Below are 24,351 nucleotides of genomic sequence, written 5' to 3'. Positions count from 1 at the left end.
ATATGAAATGACAACATTCAAGTTGGGGTTTTAAAATGGGAAAGAGAGGGCCTATAAAGAGAAATATAGAGGAAATAGAGTCTTTTGCTCATTAAAGAAATTCCCTGAGCACTGATTTTCTGTCACCAATGATCTCTGTGAGGACGAAAGTGGAATCTCTGAACAGAATGAATTTTTTCTTCCTGCAGATAAATCATAAAATGGTGGGAAGTTTTCCAACAGCTGGTTTGAGAACCTATAAGTTGCATAATGGGAGTCTAGAAATCGATTTTAAAATGTCATGTTGCTGTAGCACTTGTTTATTTTTCAGCTGAATTAAAGTATGTGCCCAAGCAGCAATGGACTGTTTTCTCAAGGTTAGTCATTTGTTACATTTGCTGAGTAAACCTGGGTTAGGGGGAAAAAACAAGGTGAAAAATTCCAGCTGAAAAAAAAACCACATTCAAGCTACGAATCTATTTCTACTGCTCTTACTCGTGCTTTGTGATTTTTCTCCTCTTTTTCTCATGTGGGAGGCTTTCAGAGACTGTAGGCGGCAGATTCCTGTTCAATATAGTTTCACATACGTCCCTCTTCAGTGTGTCACGAAACTTTGCTCGCTCGGTAGAGTTTGGCCTATTTAATACTCTCCTTTTGTTCTAGCACAGGCTGGGATCTTCTGATGTTGTGTTTATAGCCAAAGGGAAGGAAGTTTGCTCAACAAGATGCAGATCTGAAATGAAAACATTGTATATTCCTAATAGATGATAGATTACATTTTAATATGAACGGTAATGACTTGGTCTATGTGGCAATGGAGGACACAATGCTAACTGGATGTAGTATATGAGTAGAGTCTCCAGTGTGCCTTTGCTGCATGTAATTTTGTTTGTCTGTGCCCTGTGAAACAACACATTCAGTGGTTTTCTGATCTGATGCCCGTCTCAACTTGTCAGTGCCTTCTGAAAGCATCATCCCATGCTTGAGGTTGGATTAGGGTCAGGCACAAAAAGACCAAACAAATGTTGGTTGCTGCTGTACTTACCAACACGGCTAAACAAGCTAACAAGCTAATGTTGTACATAGTCGATTGCTACATGTCTTCATAACAAACTAGGCACGCTGATATTTCACTCTGAATATCATTTCTTGTGGAAATCCAGAGACTCAAATAATGAATTTTCATCCATTTTTCTGTGGTCAACAGCGAGTGGTTGTGCTCACAGAAGTCGATGAAGCTTGGGTCAAAGTAACACATTTGAACACCATATACACAATAATGGAGGAGGTGCTAGCAAAAGATGTGTTAAATTGTGCCTTTAAAGTCTGGTGTTTTGTTGACCCATCTTTCCATTACGACTTTTGGGGCACTTGCTTAAATGATTCTGTCTGTCACTCTCCTTGAGAGGACAATCTCCATGTGACAGGGAATTCATACGTGGACATTGTTTGTTGTTGACGATGGCGTTTCCCTTTTTGAGAATGACTCCAGTGTAAGCGACACGAGGTCGCAGCTGCGAAACTATTTTCTTGTCCCCAGAGGACAAAATCAATAATTGCACTTTTTAATTGACTAACTCAAATGTATACGGTAGCTATGCCAAGTCGTGCTCTTCCAGCTGAAACAAATTAAGTTACCCTGATAGCATGTTTGATAGTACATTAAGTAATATTGCTAAACTGAGTGGGAGGGTTTGTGAAATATTTGGAGTAGATTTGTTTATGCCAATGTTATGTTTTATCTAGCCTGAGGCTGCGAGTGTGAGGACATTATATACAGATGTAATTACCAGTGTGGCAACCCCCACACTAAGGTGCTAACCTGAAAAAGCCAATCAGGGACCACATATTGTGCCGTTGCAGTAGGTGTGAGGTTTCTAATGTGCTGGTGGACCAAAGTACTCCCATGAACGTCAGTGCCCCGATTCTCTGTTCAAACAATGCATCACAAAGGAAATACAGAACATACAAAGATTTGAATAAATATATAATCATGTGATACCCAGAACACAGAAAATAAAATAACTGCTGTCTTCTGTAAATGACGACAGGAAGGGACTTTTAGGGTTAAGCAAACTGAGATGATATCCCTGATAGGAGCTTTTTAAAGCACCTCTGCCTGGACATCTGAGTGCTTTATATTGGATTAGTGCAGAGGAACTGCTTGTGGATGAAGAGGATTCAAATCACATAAAACATTTTGAAAAGTCATTTTTGAAATGGTTTTTCCTTTAATTAAGGAAGAAATACTAGATTGCTTTTCTGGATTCAGTAAAGTGTCGTATCAATCATCCTGAAAGTGGTTATTTAGTATTATTGTGAAACATAAATTGTATACAGTTTGACAGTGTTTGAATAGTTTATTTCTATGAGACAGAATATATTTAATATATATTTGAATATTAGATGACAAGAACACGAGCTACACTGACTAAATCAATATTTCTTCCAGCCAGTGAACCTTAGGTAAAAAAAAAAAAAAGAAGCAACCTTGAACGACATGATGAAATACTGCCAAGCTGCTTCGTGTCAGACTCTGTAGGGAACGCTTCTGCGGTCAGGAAGTTAAATAACACTGAGCTTTTTATTATGAGGCTTCATGATAACCAGCAACGATATATTCTTATCCTCACGATCAATATACATATAAATATATGCATGTTTTTTATGTAAAGAGAAGGGCATTTATGCTGAAACTGAGCTCAAAATATCAGGATGATGAAAACTGAATTATTTAACCAAGTCGAGGGTAAAAAAAATAACAGGTCTGTTACACTTTTAGAATAATAATTCTTCCAGCAAGTATTTAATTCATGGCACGTTGTTCACTTATGTAGTGGCTGGCTCGTGGACTTCTATTGTGTTCTCCTTTCTCAATGTAATCTTAACTTTGTATTTGTATTACAGATTATTTTTTATGAAGTTTAAGCTTGCGTGTCAAAGGTGAGTTTGCACTGCCGCGTGTTTCCACAGGATTTGTAAGGATTCAGAATCTGTCCAGGATTAACTTGTATGTTAAGGGTGTTCTAAGTATTTATTTATAATCACAGTATTCATTTATACAAGGCCAAAACAACAGAATACTCAAACAGTTCTGAGAATTGTGTTGAGCTTCTTTGTATTGCCGTCACGCTATCGGTGTGTGCGCACACACTCTGCCTCTGTTGCTCTCTGCCTTTCCCTCACAGACAGACACAGTCATGCAGCCGCACACACAAAGATGATCGAAAACATGAGGAAGTGAAAATTGAAAGATGTGGAGCGTCAGTGCACATTATCTCATGTTTCTATAGATCACGCTGCAGACAGTCGCTGCGTGCTATAATATACAGAGAAGGAATTATAAAGAATATATTGCAAATGCATTTGATGTTTTTTTGTTGTACGCCTTTCGTCTACTTGCATGACGCAACAGCATGACAGATGATAGTGACTCAATGACTGAATGCAGACAGACTGAATGTCCCTGTAGCCTCGGATTGACATTAATTGTCACTTAAGTGGTATCTTTCTTCAAGTCTTTGGAGTCTTTTAACCACTCCTTGGGTCACTGCATTAGCTTGTTAATCACTTGTTAAATTAACAAAAAAGCAAAAGGTAGAAATTCCTGGAATATACTGGAAATATATCAGGAAGTGTTAACCATGGCACGTGCAGAGAGAAACACAATTAATCATCATTTCAAACTCTTCTAATGGATTTATTATTGATAGTTTCATTAAAGCAGGAACAACTTTAGACATTTTAAAGGGCGCTATGGTGTCCAGAGTAGCAACACAGTGTTACATAAATGTAGGAGGCAAATCCTCCGCAAAACATGAGGTATCCAGAGGACCAGAAGTCTGATTGGTTTTACAGAAATTCTCACTTTGCAATGAACAGAAGCATGGTCAGAAACATGCATGTTGATTGTTTGTACATTTACAAGCCCTCGTATTAAACTACCAAGCTTAACCTCTTTTTTACAACCTTATAGAACAGAGAAGATCTAACTTTAAGTCAGGTGACAGAAATGTGGACCGGAGGACGGGTCGACTGAGAGTCAGCTGCTCACGTTCTGCTTCCCCTCCTCCGTCTGGCGTCCTGCTGCGCCCGTCGGTCACTCAGGACACTCAGACGTGGAGCTTGTCATCTCCACTCTCGTCGGCTGACACACGACATGCTCTGTCGAAGCCACCTCCCAACGACGCCGCTGCATGTGAACTTGAGAGGGCGTGCGAAGACGCGACGGAACATCATGTCACACTTTGCCACGACGCCTGAAAGTGTCTCCCTGTGCGACATGTTAAATTAAACACCTGAGAACTGCAGGCCGGGGAGGGGGAGGAGGGGGAATTGGTTTCTCGGGGATTTCTTTATGATCCATTGCCTGCCTAATGTCTTGGAAAGGAAATGTTTGTCTTGTAGCCAAGTGCCACTTCCTGGAGGTGTACAGCAGATACTGCACTCTGAATGCCTGCCAGTAAACAATGAATAATGAGAAGCTGCATCGCACTCAGTACAACGAGCTGCAGAGGGTCAAGAGGGAACATTCACCTCCAGAATTATGCGTTCAACAAAAAAACACAGACAAAGCAGTACCACGGTTTAACTACTAGAATTCCATTATCACATATTTAACGCGTGGGTTTGTCGCCAAGCAAAGACTTTGTTCAGAACAGTGCACCTGTTAAGAAGTGCCTTTGCCACTTTGAAAAGCTTTCTGAGGTTGTGTTTCACGTTGTCTAGCTTTCTGCCCCTTTCTTCATTTGACTGCAAGTGAAAGGCGAGACAGGCCACGTTTTCTTTTGAGAAAAGCCGCTGACACTTAAACTCTAACGCTTCAGAGATCATTTGGTTATTATCATTCAGAGAGCATAGTTAGCTTGATTGCTTGCAGGCGTTGATGTTTGTGTGTCACACCTGTCTAAACTAATGTTCCCAATTAGGCAGAAGTAATGCTAATTAGAATACACCATAACACACACCCACACACACACACACACACACACACACACACACCTCGTTAGTAGCAGTGTGCATCATCTCCTGAGTTACAGCACTAATCTGTGTCCATAAACTGCTTTCTACATCTGTGCACAATTTTCAGCTTTGCTCCAAAACACAAATGTCCTCTGTACCCATTAATTATCTGCTAATGGTGATAACTGAAACGGATCCCCACAGAGAAGCTCTGCCACTGATTATTGCCTCTGTATTATTTATATTCAAGACATTTTTTCCTACTAAATTACCTAATTAATGTCATTCATCTCAATAAGCTCAATACTTTTCAAACTTTATACAATATCTTTCGCAAAAAAACTCACACTACACACGATGAGGAGAAAGAACTATGTTTTGCATTTACGCCAATTAAGTCTGGCGTGCTTATTGGTTAATGGAAAAGATTTACGCATCACGTGTAACGACGAGTGAGAGAACAAACATATTGAAGATTTAGTAATTCCAACAAAATGATTTGTTATAATAATAAATCTGTTTAAACGATCGTTTTGGAGAAAAACTGTAATCAGAGTAACAATGTAGCCTCAGAAAAAGGGACGTTAGAAAATCCTTCTACCATTGCAGTGCAATTAAACTCCCTCCAAGACCGTGAACTCTGATCATCGTCAGCAGCTTTGCTCACTATGAAATGTATGTACACGTGCTTTTGAGCTATCCTAGAAATCACTAGCCGACAGTCTGTGTTACCTGTCGGTTTGTTACTGTAAAGTTTAGACAAATTACACTGTGGGAGAACATTTTAATAAAAAGTAATGATCGGTTGAAGGTGCTTTGTCGCGAGCTCTTGTAGCCGTCCAGAAACATCCATGTCAAGGCTTTTAAGAGGAATCCTGTATGTTCTTCTGCAGCGTTTGCTCTTCCTCCATCGGGTGGTGTCATGGGAGTGGATTCATGTAATAGTGTCAAGGTTGTCCTCTCTTTTCCATCTGAAACGTGTCCATCTGCTTCAAGGACATGAGCGGTTGATCTCAATTACCGACTGCACACATGTTGTAGACAGAACACGTTTACCTCCCGGCAGCAGAATAATAAAGTGTATAAAAGAGCGTTTTTTGAGCGCTATAGGGATGAGGAAAGGGTGTGGTCTTTCTCTGGACTGTGATGATTGTTGTAATTGTTGCTTTGGTCATTTTTAAGAACATATAAACATTGTGTTTATGATTTAGTTCATAGAAAGGCAATAGGGTCGTATACCTATTTCCTTTTCAAACATTATTTATTTAGAACATTGCTGTATATGTTTTCTTACTCACTCTTACTTTATTTTCTTATTATTGCCTGTTACATATTCAAAACAAATCAATTAAAAAAATAATCTAATTAATTATTGTGACAGAATATTTATCTCCTAAAGGCGACTTTACTTTGTTTGCAAATTGACATTTTGGAAAGTACACTTTATACTTTCTTGTGTTGAGTTAGAAGAAAAGATTGATCCCATTATCATCTGAACGGTAAACATGACGATGAAACCAGCAGCTGGTTAACTTAGTTTAGCACGCAATGGGATTCAACACATTTCAATAATTGTTGAACTATTCCACTAAACAGAAAGACCTTATCGAGTCCTCCGACTGTGTCTTCCTCCGCTTCCTAATTCTCCATCTTCACGTCATCTTCTGAACCCCTCCTCCTCTAATTGGGCCTGATATTCCCTGAAACATCCATCTCTTTAATCTTTTACCGCCAGTCCCTCCCTCTGTATTGCTGTTTTCCTCGGCTGACGCTTACCTCGCCCTCGCTGATGCTGAAGGGTGGAAAGAAAATAAACCGTCATGGAGTCACAGGAGAACATGTGAGCTCTCAGGGCCTTTTAACGACGGCCTCAATTGGCTCATTAGAGAGAAGCTCAATGACTGTGGAGTCAATCCTGTCTCCTGCTTTGAATGAAGGGAGGGGTGTGTGTGTGTGTGTGTGTGTGGGGGGGGGGGGGGTCAGGTTTCATTATGTGTTATTGAGAGGAATAATTACAAAAATGACACAATTTGTCGAGGCAAGAGCGAAAACTAATAAGGATTAGTAAAATGGAAAGATTAGCTGAAGGAGTCGTGATGGGTGTTAATCAGTTGTGTAGATCACGTGTGCTCGTGCGTGATTTGTGTGTTCATTTTGGTTTGTTTATGCATCTGTTTACGATGCACCCCATTGCTCTACATTACACATGATAATTAACATGTTTTGGGATTAAATATGCATTGATCTTTAAGTTCGTTGTGTTTTATATTACATACCAGTTGTGTGTTATCACGTGTGTACACGTTGTGGTGTTGTTCATGTAAGACTGTAATCTTATTACATAACACATCTAACAGTTATATTCTTACAGCGACTCAAAGGCAGAGGCTGTTTTCTCTAATTTGCTCTATTAGCAGCACAATAAGATAAATGTCAGGATGGTGTGTGTAATTTGCAGTCTTCATAATCTGTGACCCAGTTCAGGCAGAACACCTCAGTAACGCTTCAACATTCACTCTTGACATACTCTCATATTCTTCAAGTCATCCTCTGCCTGCTGTTGCCTCAGCTCGGCCTAAGCGGCTGCTTCTACACCATGAGGAATCGTTTCTGTGTACTTTCCTTTTGTAGGAGCCGCTGTGACGTGAAGTGATTTGTTTTTGAGTCTGCAAAGAGTTAACATACATCGTTGAATACTTCAGTCAGTGCCAAATGTATAAAATGTAGTTTGCAGTAGACTTTAAATGCACAAAGTGTCTTTAGTAGCCTCATATGCTTGATATCATTACTTGTATCAGGTCTGCAACTAATAATAGTTTACATTATTAGTTGATCTGGTAATTGATATCCCATCAAGCCCAGCGGTCTCATATTCATTTGTTCTAAAACAACAAACATATTTGTCTCTTTGTTGTTCCAGGTGTCCATGTGAAGCTGTGGTCGGACAGCGAGGGAGATACTCGAGGAAAGATGAGGAAGAGCAGGAGTGTTCTCACAGTGTCTCCCAACAATGTAAGTCATCATGTCACTGAATCATCTCACCAATTACATAATGGAATGAACATATATATATATATATGTATGTATGTATGTATGTATGTATGTATATATATATATATATATATATATATATATATATATATATATATATATATATATGCCATAATTCAATCAAACACATTTGATGTCATTGCTGAAGGAGAGTTTAAGTACACTGTGTTTAAACATATTGACCTTGTTGTAAAGTCAGGGTTAAAAAACACAAATACATTCCTTGTTCTTACTAATTCAACAAAATGTTTTTTTATAGAGACTAAAAAGAGGCATACACACTGAGTAGCGTGCATGAATCTCTGACAGAGAGACAGAGACGGGTTTATTTTTGTAACAGTGTGAATCAAGAACAAATAGTAGGAGGTATTCAGTTTTCTACTGGCAAAAGCAGCGTTAAGAAGTTGTCTACATCCACACAGAATCCAGGACTTTCTATGCGATACTCTAAATCTTTCCTTTATTGTTAGTCACCCCATGTTGTGACAGCTCTTTTCTGAGCGTTGTCTGGCTCTCTCCTCCTCCATCATATCTCTTGCACACACTTTGTTTGGTTCGGTCCCATCTTCTCCCCGCTGCGTTTCCCTCTTTCTCTGATCTCAATCTGACTAACAGGTCGTATACATGTGGTGCGATGTTTAAACCCCGCCAGGTACCGGCGCGTGCACACATTGTGTATCGTCTTTGACACCTCAGCACGACACATCCTGCACCTATGTTTGATCTGCTGCTGATCCTTGCCACCAATTTAAATGTATGCATGTGGAGAGCTAATCTTTTATCCACATATTCTATTCATTTGTCGCGGTTTTTATTCATGCAAACCTCATACCTTTTTTTTTTTGCACATGTATGAACAAAAAAACAAGCATTTTTCATAACTCGTCCACCCAGCAGAGTCTCACATAATCCTGTGGGAACAGTGGCCTTGTTATAGGTCTATTTATCTTTGAGGGAAAAAACCCTGCTGCTCAGGACCGACGCCTGCAGGTGAGCTCGCTAAGCATCTTTTTTCATCTGGAGCCTTTACGACAGACACTTTTCTTGGGAACTATTTCGATGTAAAACTCAACACTAACCTACTAAAACACAACACGTATTCATGGTTGAATCCTGATTCGACGTGTAAGATAACACAAAGGCTCAAGGCTCCGGGGGAAAAAAAAGTAGTCAACTTCCTTGAGTTGAACAACACTTCCAGCACACCCTGCTGCCACACACCACACTTGCTTTTGAAAATCAATTGCATTCACTTGTTGGAGAAATGGTTGGGAAAGCTCCCGTGCGGCGCCTACACATTCATACTATACGTTCCCACCGTATGGACAGAAACATGCACTTACCAGTGGCTGTGGACGATTGGTCCTGTCGCTCAAACAGTACTGAAGGTGTGGGTGTGCATTATCCATTATTTCTCTCGCCGTGTCATTTTGTACATTGTGTACATTGTTTCTCCATTTGAGTACATTCTTTTCTCTCACTTGATTACCTCACCCATGTGTCCATTGCACGTCCTTTTAATTTTCTCCTTATTTTCCTCGACCCTCTAACCTTTACCTTTACCTATTTTCTTGAAGGGGTGATGTTAAGCTTTCAGCCAAATCACATTCAGTAGAGTGACTCATTGTTCTGTTTTTTTAACCCCTGGATCAGAAAAACAAACTGAAGGGCAGGCTGTTCCTAGAGCAGCTCCCAGACCTTTAAGGTGCAGTGACCGTAGTGGACTTCCACACTCATCAAATCAACACTTCTCGCCTCAGCTTTCGGGCGTCTGACCTGCCGACCTGAGCCGGTCGATCCGTCACTGTAGTTGTCAGCGGCAGCTTCTGGGAGGGAGAGAATATCAGCCTGAGTCACTATGGCTGGGTTGCACCAACAAGGATTAACTCTTGAACTCGGTTCAAACCAGGTTTGTCTTTGAATCCAGTTGCATCAAACTTTAAACCTAGTTTAACCTTAGTTTACAACTAATCCTGGGTAAATCTAACCCTTTGGTAATCTCGGTTTGATTTCCATTTAAATCTAGATCAAAACTGTTGCACCAGTTATTTTAAACCTAGACTAAACCTGGATTAGCAGTTATATTTAGTTTAGGAGAAATATGGCATAATTCAGCGATATTTAGTTTCGTATTTGTTAAACATACATTGTGAATTTGTTTACATTTTGTGGGAATCCATCATGGAAGACATTGAACATAAACTAATCCTGTTTTAACCCTTGTTTTAACTACTTTAACTAATCCAGAGTTAGAATTAAGATGTGCAACACATCTCTGATTCGGCCTTTCACAACAAGCCTTTGCACATGAATGGGAGCAAGCTATTGAGTGAATGACATGTACTTTATTTTAGAGGGGTAAGAGAAACATTTGATAGTACAGAGTCACACTGAAGCGTATGTGTCTTTAAAGTACACAGAAGGTTTTCCATAAACTGGGGCAATATAATTTGTTTTTTTGCCTTGCACCTGAGATTTGATGATAGAATTGATACCACATTTATGTAGCTTAGCTCATGAAGATTGAAAGCAAGGGGAAGTTACTAGCCTGGCTGTCTTAAGTTGAACCAAAATGCCTACGAACACCTCTACAGACGTCTAATAACACAAATCCTTTTTGTTCTACATGAGGAGTTAATACTTCAACAACTTATTGTCACAGTGAGTTTGCCAAGCAACCAGCAACCAGCGAAACCGTTCCATGCAAACAGTTTTTGGGAAAGCACATCACGTCTCCTGAAACCACACACTTCTGCTCGATGTGAAGACAGAGCCAGCTGTGTCTCCCCGCTTCCAGTCTTTATGCAAAGCGGATTGCCTCCCACCTGTAAGTTAACTCAAGTATGGAGTTCACTCTGATCATGTCGAACAAAATGTGGAAGTATTCCGTTAAAATCAGTAAAAATGTCTAACTTTTTCCTTTAAAAGAAGCCAATGTTTTCTGATCTTAAATTTATTCAAGCAATGGCTTGACACTGAATTCACGAAGACGCATCTTCAAACCTTTAAACCTTTGAAAAGGTGGCTCAACATCGGTCTACTACCTTGTACTGTACTGCGATGTGTGAAGGCTCTTACGAGACTTACAACAGATGAGGAAATGAAGGAACACTTTACCGTGTTGCTATGCCCACTAAACGCTGTGTATTTACCGCACAGGTTTCAGTGAAAGTGTTTCCTGAATCAATGAGGTTAAGTGCACTGAGGAAGGATATTGTTATTATAACAGAAGAGATTTAGCTGGTAATGTTCAGCAGGGATTAGATTTGAGTGGTGAAAGTGTGTGTGTGTGTGTTAATGATTTGGCCCATCATCACGCTGAAGTTTGGTGGGTTTGTAGGCTGTCAGTGAACTATGAGGGTGTGTGTGTGTTCCAGTGAACAGGGTTCAGTGTGCACAAGGATCTGCACAGAGTCCTGTGATCCTTGTGGAGTGTGTAATTGTGTGTTGTTGGACTGAGGTGTCCAGAGAGGTGCACAGATTAAACAATGTCCATGTGCTCTCCACAGACCTAATGACCTCATTCCCATGCAGATCACAGCTGTGTGTGTGTGTGTGTGTGTGTGTGTGTGTGTGTGTGTGTGTGTGTGTGTGTGCGTGTGTGTGCTCTAGTGTTTTTAGCTTGAATGCATGCCACAACTGGTGTGTATGACTGCATTTGTATTGAAGTGTGTTTGCTCATCTCCACAGACGATTTAAGCAGGAAACCAATCTTTCACTTAAAATCTATTTCCTAAGGTTTGCAGGGACGTGTGTCTGTGCACACACTCCTCTCATCAAGCCCTGTAATATATCCAGATGAGGTGATGGCTTTAATTTAACCTTTAAACCTCACTGTCTCCTCTAGATTAAATCAGGAATTACAATGGTTTTGTTCAATTAGGATGTGTGCAGGTCCTTAAATGTAATGTATTATCTTAAGTTTAATATGATCCAAATTAAATTACCATTTTTATTTCAATGAGTCATTGGAGATGGCATTTTCAATGACACAGACCAAACAGTCAGTGGGGGTGTTATTTTCATCATTATCTAGTCCTATAGCTCGTACAGATATGAAATGATATAATCCATTTGTAGCGGACAGTTTTCAATGTTAAGTGCTGTCGTAAATGTTGTTTCTGTCAGTTAACCAACAAAAACTATTTTTACATCTACCTGACTGCAAATCATAAATGATGCGAGTCAGAACCAAATGATGGCGTAGAGTTCGATGTAGTTATCTTTTCCTAATACCAACCAAATAAATGAATATTGTTTCCAACTTTACAGCAATAGCTCAACATATCTGGAAAAAAAAAGAGCGTTACAGTACTTTGGATTGAGCCCGGCTAGCTGGTTCCCATTGCTTCTCGTGTCCATGCTAAGCTAAGATAACATGTAGCACACAGGCATGAGTGTGGATCTAATCATGTAACTCCTGGAAAGAAAGCAAATGTATTTCCATTATGCCGGACTGTTTCTTTAAACTTACCTCGTAACCACAGAAGTGTCGGGTTAGCAAAAAAAGGAATTACGCTTGGAGACGGTTTTGATTTTGGGTCATTTTGAAGACGAGAACTTGTGATGTTCAGTTGTCTCCTCATGTTCTTTCATCCTCTCTTTCTTTCCTCCCCTCTCACCCGTAATCTCTCTTGCTGCCTCTCCCTGTCAGTTCCTCTCACTTCCTTTAGCTTCCATCTCTCCTCTGTTATAATACATCTCTCTCTCTCTCTCTCTCTCTCTCTCTCTCTCTCTCTCTCTCTCTCTCTCTCTCTCTCTCTCTGGCAGTTGAGCTTGTATTTACAGGGAGTGTGGGTCAAACCGAACAGCTGTTCATTCTCCAATTAGAGAGCTTGGAAGCTGAAGGTTAAATCTCAGCCAGAGAAACACTTTTTCGTTTCCTTCTTACCTCCTATCTGTCCTGCTCTCATTCACTCTCCTCTCTCTTCATTGACATTAATGTCACCTCCCTCCATCGTCTCTGTGTGGGTATTGACAAACACTGCAGCCGTCCACCGCCCTCTCTATCCACCTATTGTGTCAGGAGGAGTGATGCTGGCTACCACACCAACAATAACTCTTTTTTTTTCCGGTGGTGGCACTGTGGGATTAGAGAAACTGTGACCTCTTGCCCTTTGCCTGTCAGTAACTTTCCCAGCATTGCTTTGACTTCACTCCCTGTCGTTGCTCCTCTTATGTATTGTCAGTGAGCTGCGTTAGCTTCCTTTCACTTATTTTATTTCCTATAACTCAGAGTTTGTGATACTTTTCAAACACAATAAGTGAAAATGAGAGGGACAGTTCGGAAGTGAGAAAGAAAGCATCTCCTAAAAGCTATTTGTTTTCTCTCTGAGCCTGAGAATGAAGGGATTTTAGTCAAATATACACACTTTTTCCAAGTCCTGTCGCATCATTAGTAATTGGACTTGTTGTCATGGTTTGAGTGTTTCCTTGTTTTGTTTTGTAGTTCTGTCTCGTGTGTCCTGTTTCCCTGCACGTCATGCCCCGGTGATTGTGTGCTGATTGTGTGCTGATTGTGTGCCTTGTCCCTGATTGTTTCCTCCTGTGTCTAATCACCTGCACCTTCCCTGTGTATTTCACCCTGTTTGTCTCCTCCCCCATTGGCGAATAGTTTGTTAAGGTTTGTACTCTGTGTGTGCCTGAGTCCAGCTCGTTCCTCTGCCTGTTTTTTGATCCAGACTTTTTGGAAACCCGTCTTATTTTCTCAGAAATAAATGTACTCTGCACTTTCCTCTTTCTCGGAAACCACCACGCGACAGGACGAGAACGTCTTTGTTTCTTTTCTCTTGTACAGACCGCGCAAATCGCTTCTCGTCATTTCACAGCATTCATCCATTCGTACCCTGTTGGTTGTGACTACCATGCAGGTGCCACCTGCCCATTGTGAGGAGATGAATTCAAATTCATGCCCATTTATACGCCAACGCTATATATCCACCGGAAGGGAAGAGGTGTGGGGCTCAGTGTTTTGCCCAAGGACACTTCAACATGGACTAGAGGAGGAAGACGACCTCCTCTACCTCCCAGCGACAGCCAACGTCTCATAATTTACTGTTTACCAAAGTTTCAAAATGTTTTTCATGGACTCCAGCAACAAGTGATGACTTTCATTATCTATTATTCGTAGACTCTTTTCTCAATTAATTAAAATGGAGACATGCCGTTATTTTTTTCTCGCTTGGAAGATTTCGTGCAGCCTTGACATCTGTTGGCTTAATTTTTTTTTATAAAGTCTATAAAATATCACAAAGGCTTCTTGTCTCTGTGTATGACATTGTGAGAGTGGTAAAGTACTATTTGTGAGAGACAAAGCAAGAAGACAAAAAAGCACAGATTGATATTCGAGAAGCTGCGATCACGACTTTTCTTTTCAGAATTGTGTTCTATCGACATTTGAATGAACCAATTAAAGCAGCGATTGTTCTCCACCAGAATATAGTTGGATTTTAGTAGCTGGGGTGAGAAAGGTATGAACAGGATTTTTTTTCAAGATGTCTAGATTCGAAAGAGGTTTTTAATCTTTACATGTTTTTTTTTAGAGTTAATTTCATGTCAACAAATGAAAGCATTGATGGTATAAACAAGGCAACATTATTCTGGGACAGAATGATTTCTGGAAACACAAAGCATGAGCAGAGCGACAGCATGGACTCAGTCTGGATCTCAATCTGCTGCTCATGCTTTGTTACATCTCCAGTCAACTCTCCATCCGTGCATGCTAGATAAATTGGGCTCGAAATTGCTTTGAAAATAGCCTTTGGCGAATTACTCTGAATGTGTTCTTGTGCTCGATCCTCCGACAAGCAAAATTTACCACACATCTCATGTTCCTATATAAAGAGGGAAAGCAGGCAATTCATTTTATGACTCGTCTGAGACGCAGGGATCGGCCTATTTCACAGCAATAAAGAAAAGACGAGGATAAAAAGAAAGAAAGGGCCGATGATAATAATTCACCAAACAGTTTTATTAATATCCTGTTCCTTTGTCGACCTCAGGCAATATTTCATCACTTTTAGCCGCCTATAAATCAAGTTTATTTATCCTGCAATTACTATTTCATCAACGCCGACGACCCGGTCTCTGTTCTCGAAAGCAACATTTACATTTTCTTCCTCTTAGATCAGCGAATTCATTTCAAAATCTCTGCCGTAGTTGAAGTCATCCACCTTTTCACAGACGGGTCGATGACACATATAGAAGTCACGCAAACGCCCTCTGACCCTGAGACCAATATCAACCGTCATATTTCTTTTATTCATTTGTTCTCAAACCCTTTTAGCTGCGAGCAATATATTTTTCAATCATGCTAATATATGTGTGCCGCACACATGAGTGTTTCGCTTCATGTGGGTGTGGAACATGCTCACTGTGTGATGAACGGCATATTTGTATGTGCACACAGTTGGGAGCTCAGCTCTAGATGAACATGTTTTATTTCATACAATACTAATCAGTCTCTTTCACCTCTCTTTCTCTCAGTCTCATCTTCCTTCCACGCTCTTCTCTCCAGCTATCCCCCCTCCCTTCTTCACTTTCTCTCCGCTTTACTCGCCGTTTTACTGCAAGTCCTCCCTCTCCCACTCCAGCTGTTCACCGCTTCCTCGCCGTTATCCTCCCGACATATTCTCTGGTCTGTCAGACTCCCCCCCCCTCCTTTCCTTTTTTTCGACTCTCCATACCTCCCACTCTGAAACAGAAAGGAAGCAGGTGTTATTTTCTCATCTCATCTTTTCCGCCCCGTTGTGTTGTTGCCTTCGCGTGGAAGTGACGAGAGTGCAGCGGGATTTGTGTGTCGGTGGGGGCGGCTGAGAAGTGGGAAGGATGCCAGTCAAGGCTGCCCTGAGATGCATTAAACTCCCAGAGAAAAAAACTCACAAATACTACAAATAGTTGTCGAAAGAAAGCAAGACTGAATTATTTGAAGACTGAATGGCTCACAGACTATTTCAGCTCAGAGGGAGCGAGACATATTCAATTAAATTTCTCCAAACTATGCGCGGAACTTTAATTAATCCCAAATTACTCGCAAATGTATTTACATTTTTCTTCAAAAGAGGGTTTTGAAAACGTTGCTCTCCTGACAAAACTCCCAAATATAATTCTATAGAAAGTAGATGTTATTGTTTAGCCTTGATTAGCTATAAGGTGTCCATTAAAACGAATGGACAGAAATTGTACTTTTAGCTTGAAAATTGAGGTTCATTTGTGTTTTCAGACGTTCCCATTTTGCAACATGAATCTGAAAGCAGCAGTTTGTTGCGTGATCAGGAGACATTTTGATTGCAGCGAGGCGCAGCTGATTGAGATGAGCACCATTTGTGTAATTTGGCAAACACACACACACACGCACACACAAACATACAGGCCACTTTTCACACTTTTTCAAGCATCAAGTCCTCGACTTATTCATAGAGCTAGAAACTGTTCAAACCGTGCAATTTTTCACATATTTCATACATTACGGGCATTATTTCCCTTTTTAAAGCCAGCAATTCAGTTTAGTGTCTATCAACAAACCTTGAAAATATGCATCATTCAGACATTATTGGTATTAATCAACTTTTATAGACAGCAATTTAGTTTAGCGTCCGCTTTTCAACATCCAGCGTTCACGCTGCAACGTCTTTAGTTTGACTTCAACATTCACGTCCGACATCTGGTTTCTACAAAACCTGTGTAATTGGCAAAATTAAAATGTATTCAGTCTTGGGTATGGATGTATGAAAAAGTATATGATTATATAAAATATAACTGACAGATATGACAAGTGAGTTAAGATTTCTTGCTCATTAGTTTAGCTAATGAACTGTTTTTAAACATCAGACTTTTTAAACTATAAAAATGAAATCCTCTTCACTACTTTCTGTGCCTGAGCTCCTGACCAACACCACTTGCAAAATGTGTAGTTTGTTATTTTGTAATGATTTATTGTGCTCTGTTTTCAGGTATAAAGATGTTCCTCATTTAATTATTCATCCATCTGAATCCTGGGTAATAGCTAGAAAGTCATTTTCATGTAGAAAGGAAACCACAACTGTTCTGTATCTGAGTGGCGACACAAGTCCCAGTCTCCTGTTTTTGCCGTCCTGCTGCTTCCCGCTTTGCTTTTCTTTAAAGACATCGGTGACTTAAACCCGTGTTGTTTATTTCCCTGCAGAGTCGTGATAAATCACATGAAAGCAAAAGAGTTGCTGAAGGTCGCTGTTTGAACAAATGACCAATGCTTTTGTGGCGAGGACGGCCTCAAAGGGCTGTGACAGGTGTGTGTGGGGAACACATTGAGTGTTGACAAGACTGTAAACGTACATTATTGTCTCTGTGTTAATCTTATCCAGCAGATGAGACCTTGTGACCTGGCTGCTGGGACTCTGTGTGTGTTTTTGGGTGTTTGTGTGTGTGTGTGTGGAAGAGAATAGACCTTGTTCTCCTAATGTGTGTGAGTTTGTGAGAGATACTGACTGTATCCATGCCTGTCTGGACCTTCCTTGTCTTTGAAAGTATGATGTGCTTAAGACTCGTGTCTGATGAATCGGTGGACGCACACATACTTTAGTCTCTTTCTTCCCACAGTCGACCAAACGTGACACTACCGCGCGACTCTGCGGAAAGGAAAAAAGGAGAAATGGCTCACATGAAAGAAGTTGTACTTGCGGTAATGGTGTCGTTCAGAGTAACACTCACTTCCTGGAAGAGATCACGGTTGATGTGCTCTGTGTATTTAACCGGAGCAACTTGAGCTGTCATGTGGGTTGTACATAAGCAATGAACCATCAAAAAGAAAATGAATTCATAACTCCAACCTTGAAAATATGGAAACTGTTATTACTTCAAAGCTATTTTAAGAGTGATAAAGGCTCAGGGGATTGTTGGGCGTCCAGCATGGTGATGTCCTCTGTCAGTGTTACTGTATCTGATATGTGATTCACTCAGTATCGGGCTCTATCGTACAATATGTGATTTGTTTTTTCTCTAATCAAATATCACCAACCTCCGTCTTCCTATCTTCATCCTCTCCCCTCTGCAGTGCAGTTCTTATCACTTTAATATCTTTGAAGTGATAACTTTGTCCTTTCCTTTCCACCACACTATCTCCTCTCTGAGCCATGCTGGTCAACACAATCACAAGGTTATAGCTATTTTATAATTTGATTAAAACAAAATATTAATAATTTCTAATTAAAAGGTATATCTATTTTTATAATTTCATTGTTTTTCACAAATACACGACATGTATTATAATTATTTTTCAGCTGATCGCGGCGCACTTGCGTCAATAATTGAACATTTTCTAAAATGGAGACATTTGAAGTTTTTCCACTTTTAAAGTTTTGATTCGTAGTTTAAAAATACATGAACATTGCCTATTTTGTATAAAAAGAAGAAAAACAAGACAATCAATAATGTATTATTCACAACAATATGAACACTAGCCACCTTATTACCACCAAGCACACACAATACTTCTAAGATTAAACATACACAATGAAAACATGCAAAGTGAAAATAGTTTGTCAGACTGTTCGACTCCTAATTGGATAGAAGACAGTACTAAACAGCACTGATATACACTATTTCTACACATACAATATTTCAATTATGTATTATATATATATATTATAGATTATATAATGGTTTCTGGCATTTAGTACCACAACCAAGCTCAGTGAGGTTCACGTGTTCAGTATAAAGGATCAACCACTGAATACATAAACACAGAAGATTTGTCACGTTGTGAAATACAAGAAGTTACGTCTTCATTCAGTACACTTGAAAACGTATCTGCACTAACATTCTCCGAGCATTGAGTGTCCACTGTAATAAACAGTTCGAGGCCAACGCTGTATGCTGATGTTTATTTTGTTATTAACCCAACAGCACGTCGCCCAATGCATCTGCTGTGTGCGGTACCACCAGCATGCAACCGAGTCCAGTAATCGGCGTCCTTGTTTACCGTTAGCTGATCGAACAGGGAAAATAAGTCTCCACCCTCAAGTCAGCTCCTCTTTGTAGCCAACATGCGTTGAGCTGTCATTTCTTGCAATCAGGAGCCTTATGCAGGTAGTTTGGTAGCTGCTGTGAGGAGGCGGGGAAGCTCAGTGGCCAAGAAGAGCTGCTGTGGGACCAGGAGTGGGAGGCTGTGTGTACTGGGAAGACGTACTACTGGAAGACCCAGCAGGTATTGAGCTTAAAACGAAGGAATCAGTACAAATGATTTGATCATTCATGTTTTTCTCTGTCCTACTGCCAACCCCGAGCAGTGCCAGATGTAAACACATGTCTACCTCAGTTCTATTTGCTGTAAATGAAGTCTTACTCAACAAAGAGCACAGGTTGTTCTTCGGATGAGACTACACAGCTGCAACTGGCAATTGTTTTCATGATCAAATAAAAGCTCACACACAACGGGGGAAGTTCTGAGTTGAAGCCCGTTTCCTCCGGGGGCTTCGCTCTCATGCCGGTTTGGTTAATTAGCGGCTCAAAATTCCCCGTAGGTGTGATCGCGAGCGTGTTGTCGGTCTCCGTGTGTTATTGTCTCTCACCCAGTGTCAGCTGTGATTGGCTCCAGCCCTCCCGCATTCCTCAAGGAGAAACCTTTATACTTTATGGATGAATGGGATTATCTGCACATTATTTTCACGTCATATTTCCTGAAGTCTAATCCGTCATATACAAAAGTCTGGTTTTGTCCGACACCAAAAATATTGAATATACTATGACATGACACAAATGATGAATCCTCACATAAACACACAGGAACAGCGGAAAATGTGACTGTGAAGAACTGTGATGAAACTATTCATTTATGATGAAAATATAGCTGACGATGCAATTTTTTTGGAGTCGAATAAATTTACTTTCAAAGTTTTAATTCCTGTAGTACACTTTTGATCCACACGAGAAAGCCTGCGTGCTCTCATAATATTAACCTGAATCTAATATGAAAGGCTGATGAAGGAAAAACTCCACCCAGATGTAGATTTAACTAATGAGAAGAAATGACAAGAACGAGGTAGCTTAAATGTTTTAATTTGTATATGTTTATAATAACACACGCGCACAATCATGTTGTGATTCATCAAACTCTTTGAAATGGATGATCTACTATTCAAGATAATATAAGGTGGTGCAAAAGAAATGGCAGTAAAAAGGTCACACCAAGTCGCACCAATTCTTCTCACAATTTATATATGAGGCCTATTCTCAATTGGGTCCCAAAAAAATAATAATTAATACACGTTGGGAAACACTGGTAGAATTGTGCACATGATGTTGGACTGTGTGGTTTTTTAGCTGCTGCTATTCGAGCTCTTTACTCAAATCTGAGCTTCTCAAAGTAAATACCAAACCCTTCCTGTAGTGCTTTAGGAAAATAATGAATTCAACAGATTGCTGTACTGATTTTCTAACCATGGAGAGAAGAGGAAATGCACTGATTGAAATACGAATAATTGTGGATAAAAGCTGAGTCAAGAGGGCATAATTATGGAATGTTTAGTGTCAAACTGAGAATGACTTCTGTCTCTCAGATGCTCAACAACAACAGCGCTGGTTTTCACAACGATAAACGCGAGCTGGTGAGACAACATAAATACATATTTGCCATTCTCCTCAGACTTGCATGTATATTTAACTGTAGCATCGAAATAAACAAGTTATTTCTGCCTTGCAATCAGTTTGCACACGCTAACTAGATAAATAAGAGAGGAGTCTTCGGAGAAGGGGTGTGTGAGATGGAGCGTCAAAAGTCAGCCTGATGTATTTAACTTCCACAACTTTAGGACGCAAATTTCTTCAGATGTTTGCCGACATTTCTATATGAGTTCATCTGAGAGAAGAAGTTGGAATAAGTGAGAAAAGGTGTCAAAAATGAAAGGTCACCAGAGAGAGAAAAGTAGTGCTTTACCTTCTGTATGTGACACCATCTGAGTCATAAACAATGGTGTGGCACCCCCTAGTGGGCAAAAAGGGGATGAGCTGGAGAAAGAAGTATCTGTGGAGGTAAACACAGGATTCACTTTGAATTAAAGGGAAGACAAATTTGATAAATTGAGTTCTGCAATGTCCCTTTTAATGTCCTATCATCGCTAAACTCTCATCTTCCACATCTCTTGGACTCTCAATGAATATCAAAAGTGTGTTCTTTCATTTCTCTTCTCTTCTCAGGACTGCAAAGAGCCTCTGGACTGCTGCCTCAGTGAGTCCTTCACATCTCCGTCGTGCACACTGGGGGTGGACCTGCGCCACGGCAGCAGACGCCGCTTCTCGGGCAACCTGCAGCTCCCGCCGCTGTCATGGCGGCAGGGGGAGAGGTCGCGGACGCCCGACGAAGAAATCATGTCCAGGCCAACGTCCTTGCCCTTCGGAGGCCCTCCCAGGATAGATATCACGCCAGTTGATCCCGAATGGTGAGCGGAAAAGTAAAAGAAATAGCAGAACACAAACTCTCTCAATCAATCTAAAACACTCGGCTGCTTCGTTGCTGAGAAGTGGACACTGGTGGAAAATTGTGTGTCTTTGGTACATCAGATAGATAGAGCACTCACTGATGATAGAGGGTGAGTTTTAAGACCAGAGTTTTCCACAGTCCTGCTAGGATATATCACACGGGTCGAAGGTTAAATAAATAGAATTTGGACATCGAGTCATTGGAGTTATTTAATAGCAAAGCGCGGCTTCCCCCAATCCCGCTGGGCAAAGATTGGGCTTCAACAATCTTGTTATAATTTCTGTCTTCATCAGCTGCTGATCTGTCATGTTGCATTCGGCTTGTTAGAGATGACACCGCCTTGTTTCATTATGTATGCACCGTGCCTTCAGACTCATGGTGCGCACACACACACACACACACACACACACACACACACACACACACACACACACACTCACACACGCACACACAGCGGCAGGTACAGCAGTTTCAGATAACAAAAACAGCAAGTGGACAGTTCTTGGCGGGCAGCCAGGTGTCCAGTTGCGTCAAATTTCGATGTGTTTTTAATTAACTAATTAGCCCCGAGCTCTAGTATCGTGTGTGTGTGTGTGTGTGTGTGTGTGTGTGTGTGTGTGCATCTTTGAGTGTGTGAGTGAGTGAATAAAGATGGAGCGAGTCAGAGACACACTTTAAATGGAGTTGCATGTTTTTAATTCCTTTCAGTGACATGAATAAGAGCTGCTAGAAAGGTTAGTGCTAATCAGGCTGTACGTGTCTTTTTTTGCTCATATGCGTTGCAGCACATGGCCTCCTTGTGACCCTCTGTGACTGATATATTTTTACATGCAGATTAATCAGGGAGCAATTTTTCCAGCTGAGATGGTTTCTTTTAGATTGATTTTTTTTAAAGATAAAACTCTTGTTTCAGTAACACACTTTTGTTTCATCTGTCCTATCTTGTGAGTTGTGAACCAGGTTGGAAAACACTACTGAAGGTCACTAGTTATGATGTCAGGGTCAAAGCCACAGTGCAAAGAAATCCTTTTTTGTTATTCAGGAATTATTCTATATGATAGAAAATTGTAGGCACAGCCATAACCATCTCCATATCTTCTCAAGGCTTGCGTTATTACACATTTTTGTTATAGATTAGTTTCTCAATTGAGTATTTTTCTTCCGAAAGAAATGTCAGAATGTAGTGAAATATTTGTTTTGACTTCTCACAACCCAAATAGATTGTTTTATGAATCCAAAACCCCCAAATATTCAGTTTATTAACATACGCGTCAATGAAAAGCATCCAATTCTCCCATTTGTGAAGCTATGACCAGTGTTTTGACCACTTTTTAAACCTACTTTGATCTAAATATACATACTTTTGTTCAGTGTGGATGTTATTTGATGATCACTTGAACAGAAATATTTGCTTACTGAGAAGTCATCGAGAGAATCCTTAAAGAGCTGAAATTTCTATGTCTACCAGAAGAGTGCAGTGTGGACATGGTCGACCGGATGGGCACACACGCACACACACACACACACACACACACACACACACACACACACACACACACACACTGGTTTCTAGATTGAAGGAAAAAAGCTGAATAAATGAGAACCATGAGTGCAGATATCCTTCCACGCTGGAGTTCACTGAAGGGTTTGATCCATGTGAACATTATTATGTAAATAAGGTGCTTTGACCTTCAAACTTCAGATCTCAAAAACACATGTGGGAGGTTTTCCAATCCGAGGATCTCTGAAGCTTTTCTTAAAGCTCGTGGTGGTGATTTACGGCCCATCTGATTAGTTTTATTTGGACAGACTCTGACGTCAGCTCCCATTTCTTTCTGCTACCAGTGAGTGAGGTGTGTCAGTCGTCGGTAACCAGACATGTTCTCCCCGTATGCCTTTCCCTCCTGGCCTTCCTCTCTTTTAAAAGGTCTCCTTCAGGCATCACTGCTGCAACAGGTAACGTCAGGGTCAGCAGAACCTTCCTGAAGGTCCTCAAGTCTGATTATTCTCTTCCCTGGTAAAAAAGGCCTAAAGCTGGTAGATGTGTGTGTGTGTGTGTGTGTGTGTGTGTGTGTGTGTGTGTGTGTGTGTGTGTGTGTGTATATGTCTGTCGGATCAGTGAAGTGCCCGTCATCAGCACAACTCCTTGTCTCCTCTTGATTTCTGTTTCTTGTACTTGTTTAATTGCCTTCTATCAATGTTTGGAAGGGTGTAGTGGGAGCAAGAAGTTATTTTGGGATTCAATTATTTCTCCTGCTGATGTACACAATTGCTTCAGAGCGCCTCATGGATTGTGTGCGTGGTTGTTCATGCTCGTGCCGCTGCCTGAGAAAAGTCAATATAAATGATGGTGCCTACCGAAAGTGTGCATATACAGGACAGAGACATTGATAGTTAAACAGAGCTAACGGAAAGCCATTTACAGTCCATGCACGTCATGAACACTTCATCTAGATTGTCTTCGTTAGGCAAAGGAAGGTTATTCCAATTAATACAAACACACATGTCTGTTAGTTCTGTAATCATAATAATGGTGAGATACGCCAATTACCTCGTGTCTTATGACTGCCGCCAACGGCCAGAAAGACTATTTTGAATTTAGTGTATTTGTAAGATAAGACAAACCAAATAAACACTCTCACCACAACAATGCAGACTTCACAACAACAGGCTGATGATATGATCAAACCGACGCGGTCAAGTTTTGCTTGACTCTGCACTGGCGTTGTTCCATCGCTCCTTCACAAGATTTCTCATGCTCCATCGGCTGAGCGGGCTGCAGATAGAGCACATGCACAGACCTCAGGGTGGTGATCGCTAAAGAGCCTCCACGGTGGTCTAATGGTGTCTAATGATTTATGGATGGCTGTGAGTCAGAGAACAAGCAGAAACCTTATGGCGCTTTC

The 24,351-nt window shown here is 40.6% G+C and overlaps 1 protein-coding gene across 1 annotated transcript in view; it reads left to right on the top strand.

Annotated features, from left to right (window-relative positions):
- pde4ba (phosphodiesterase 4B, cAMP-specific a) overlaps nucleotides 1-24,351 on the top strand; it is a 132,898-nt gene that overhangs the window by 6,000 nt on the left and 102,547 nt on the right. The window contains exons 2-3 of the mRNA XM_068589577.1: nucleotides 7,862-7,953; nucleotides 21,163-21,404. Coding sequence (XP_068445678.1) covers nucleotides 7,912-7,953; nucleotides 21,163-21,404 — 284 coding nt within the window. The 5' untranslated portion in view covers nucleotides 7,862-7,911. The remainder of the gene's footprint in view (nucleotides 1-7,861; nucleotides 7,954-21,162; nucleotides 21,405-24,351) is intronic.

This window comes from Clinocottus analis, unplaced genomic scaffold (assembly GCF_023055335.1).
Source record: "Clinocottus analis isolate CAN_PGR_092001 unplaced genomic scaffold, fCliAna1.0.p SCAF_23, whole genome shotgun sequence".
NCBI classification, from domain to species: domain Eukaryota; kingdom Metazoa; phylum Chordata; class Actinopteri; order Perciformes; family Cottidae; genus Clinocottus; species Clinocottus analis.
Note: the sequence above shows the minus strand (reverse complement) of the source record. Positions and strands in the feature narration are given on the sequence as shown.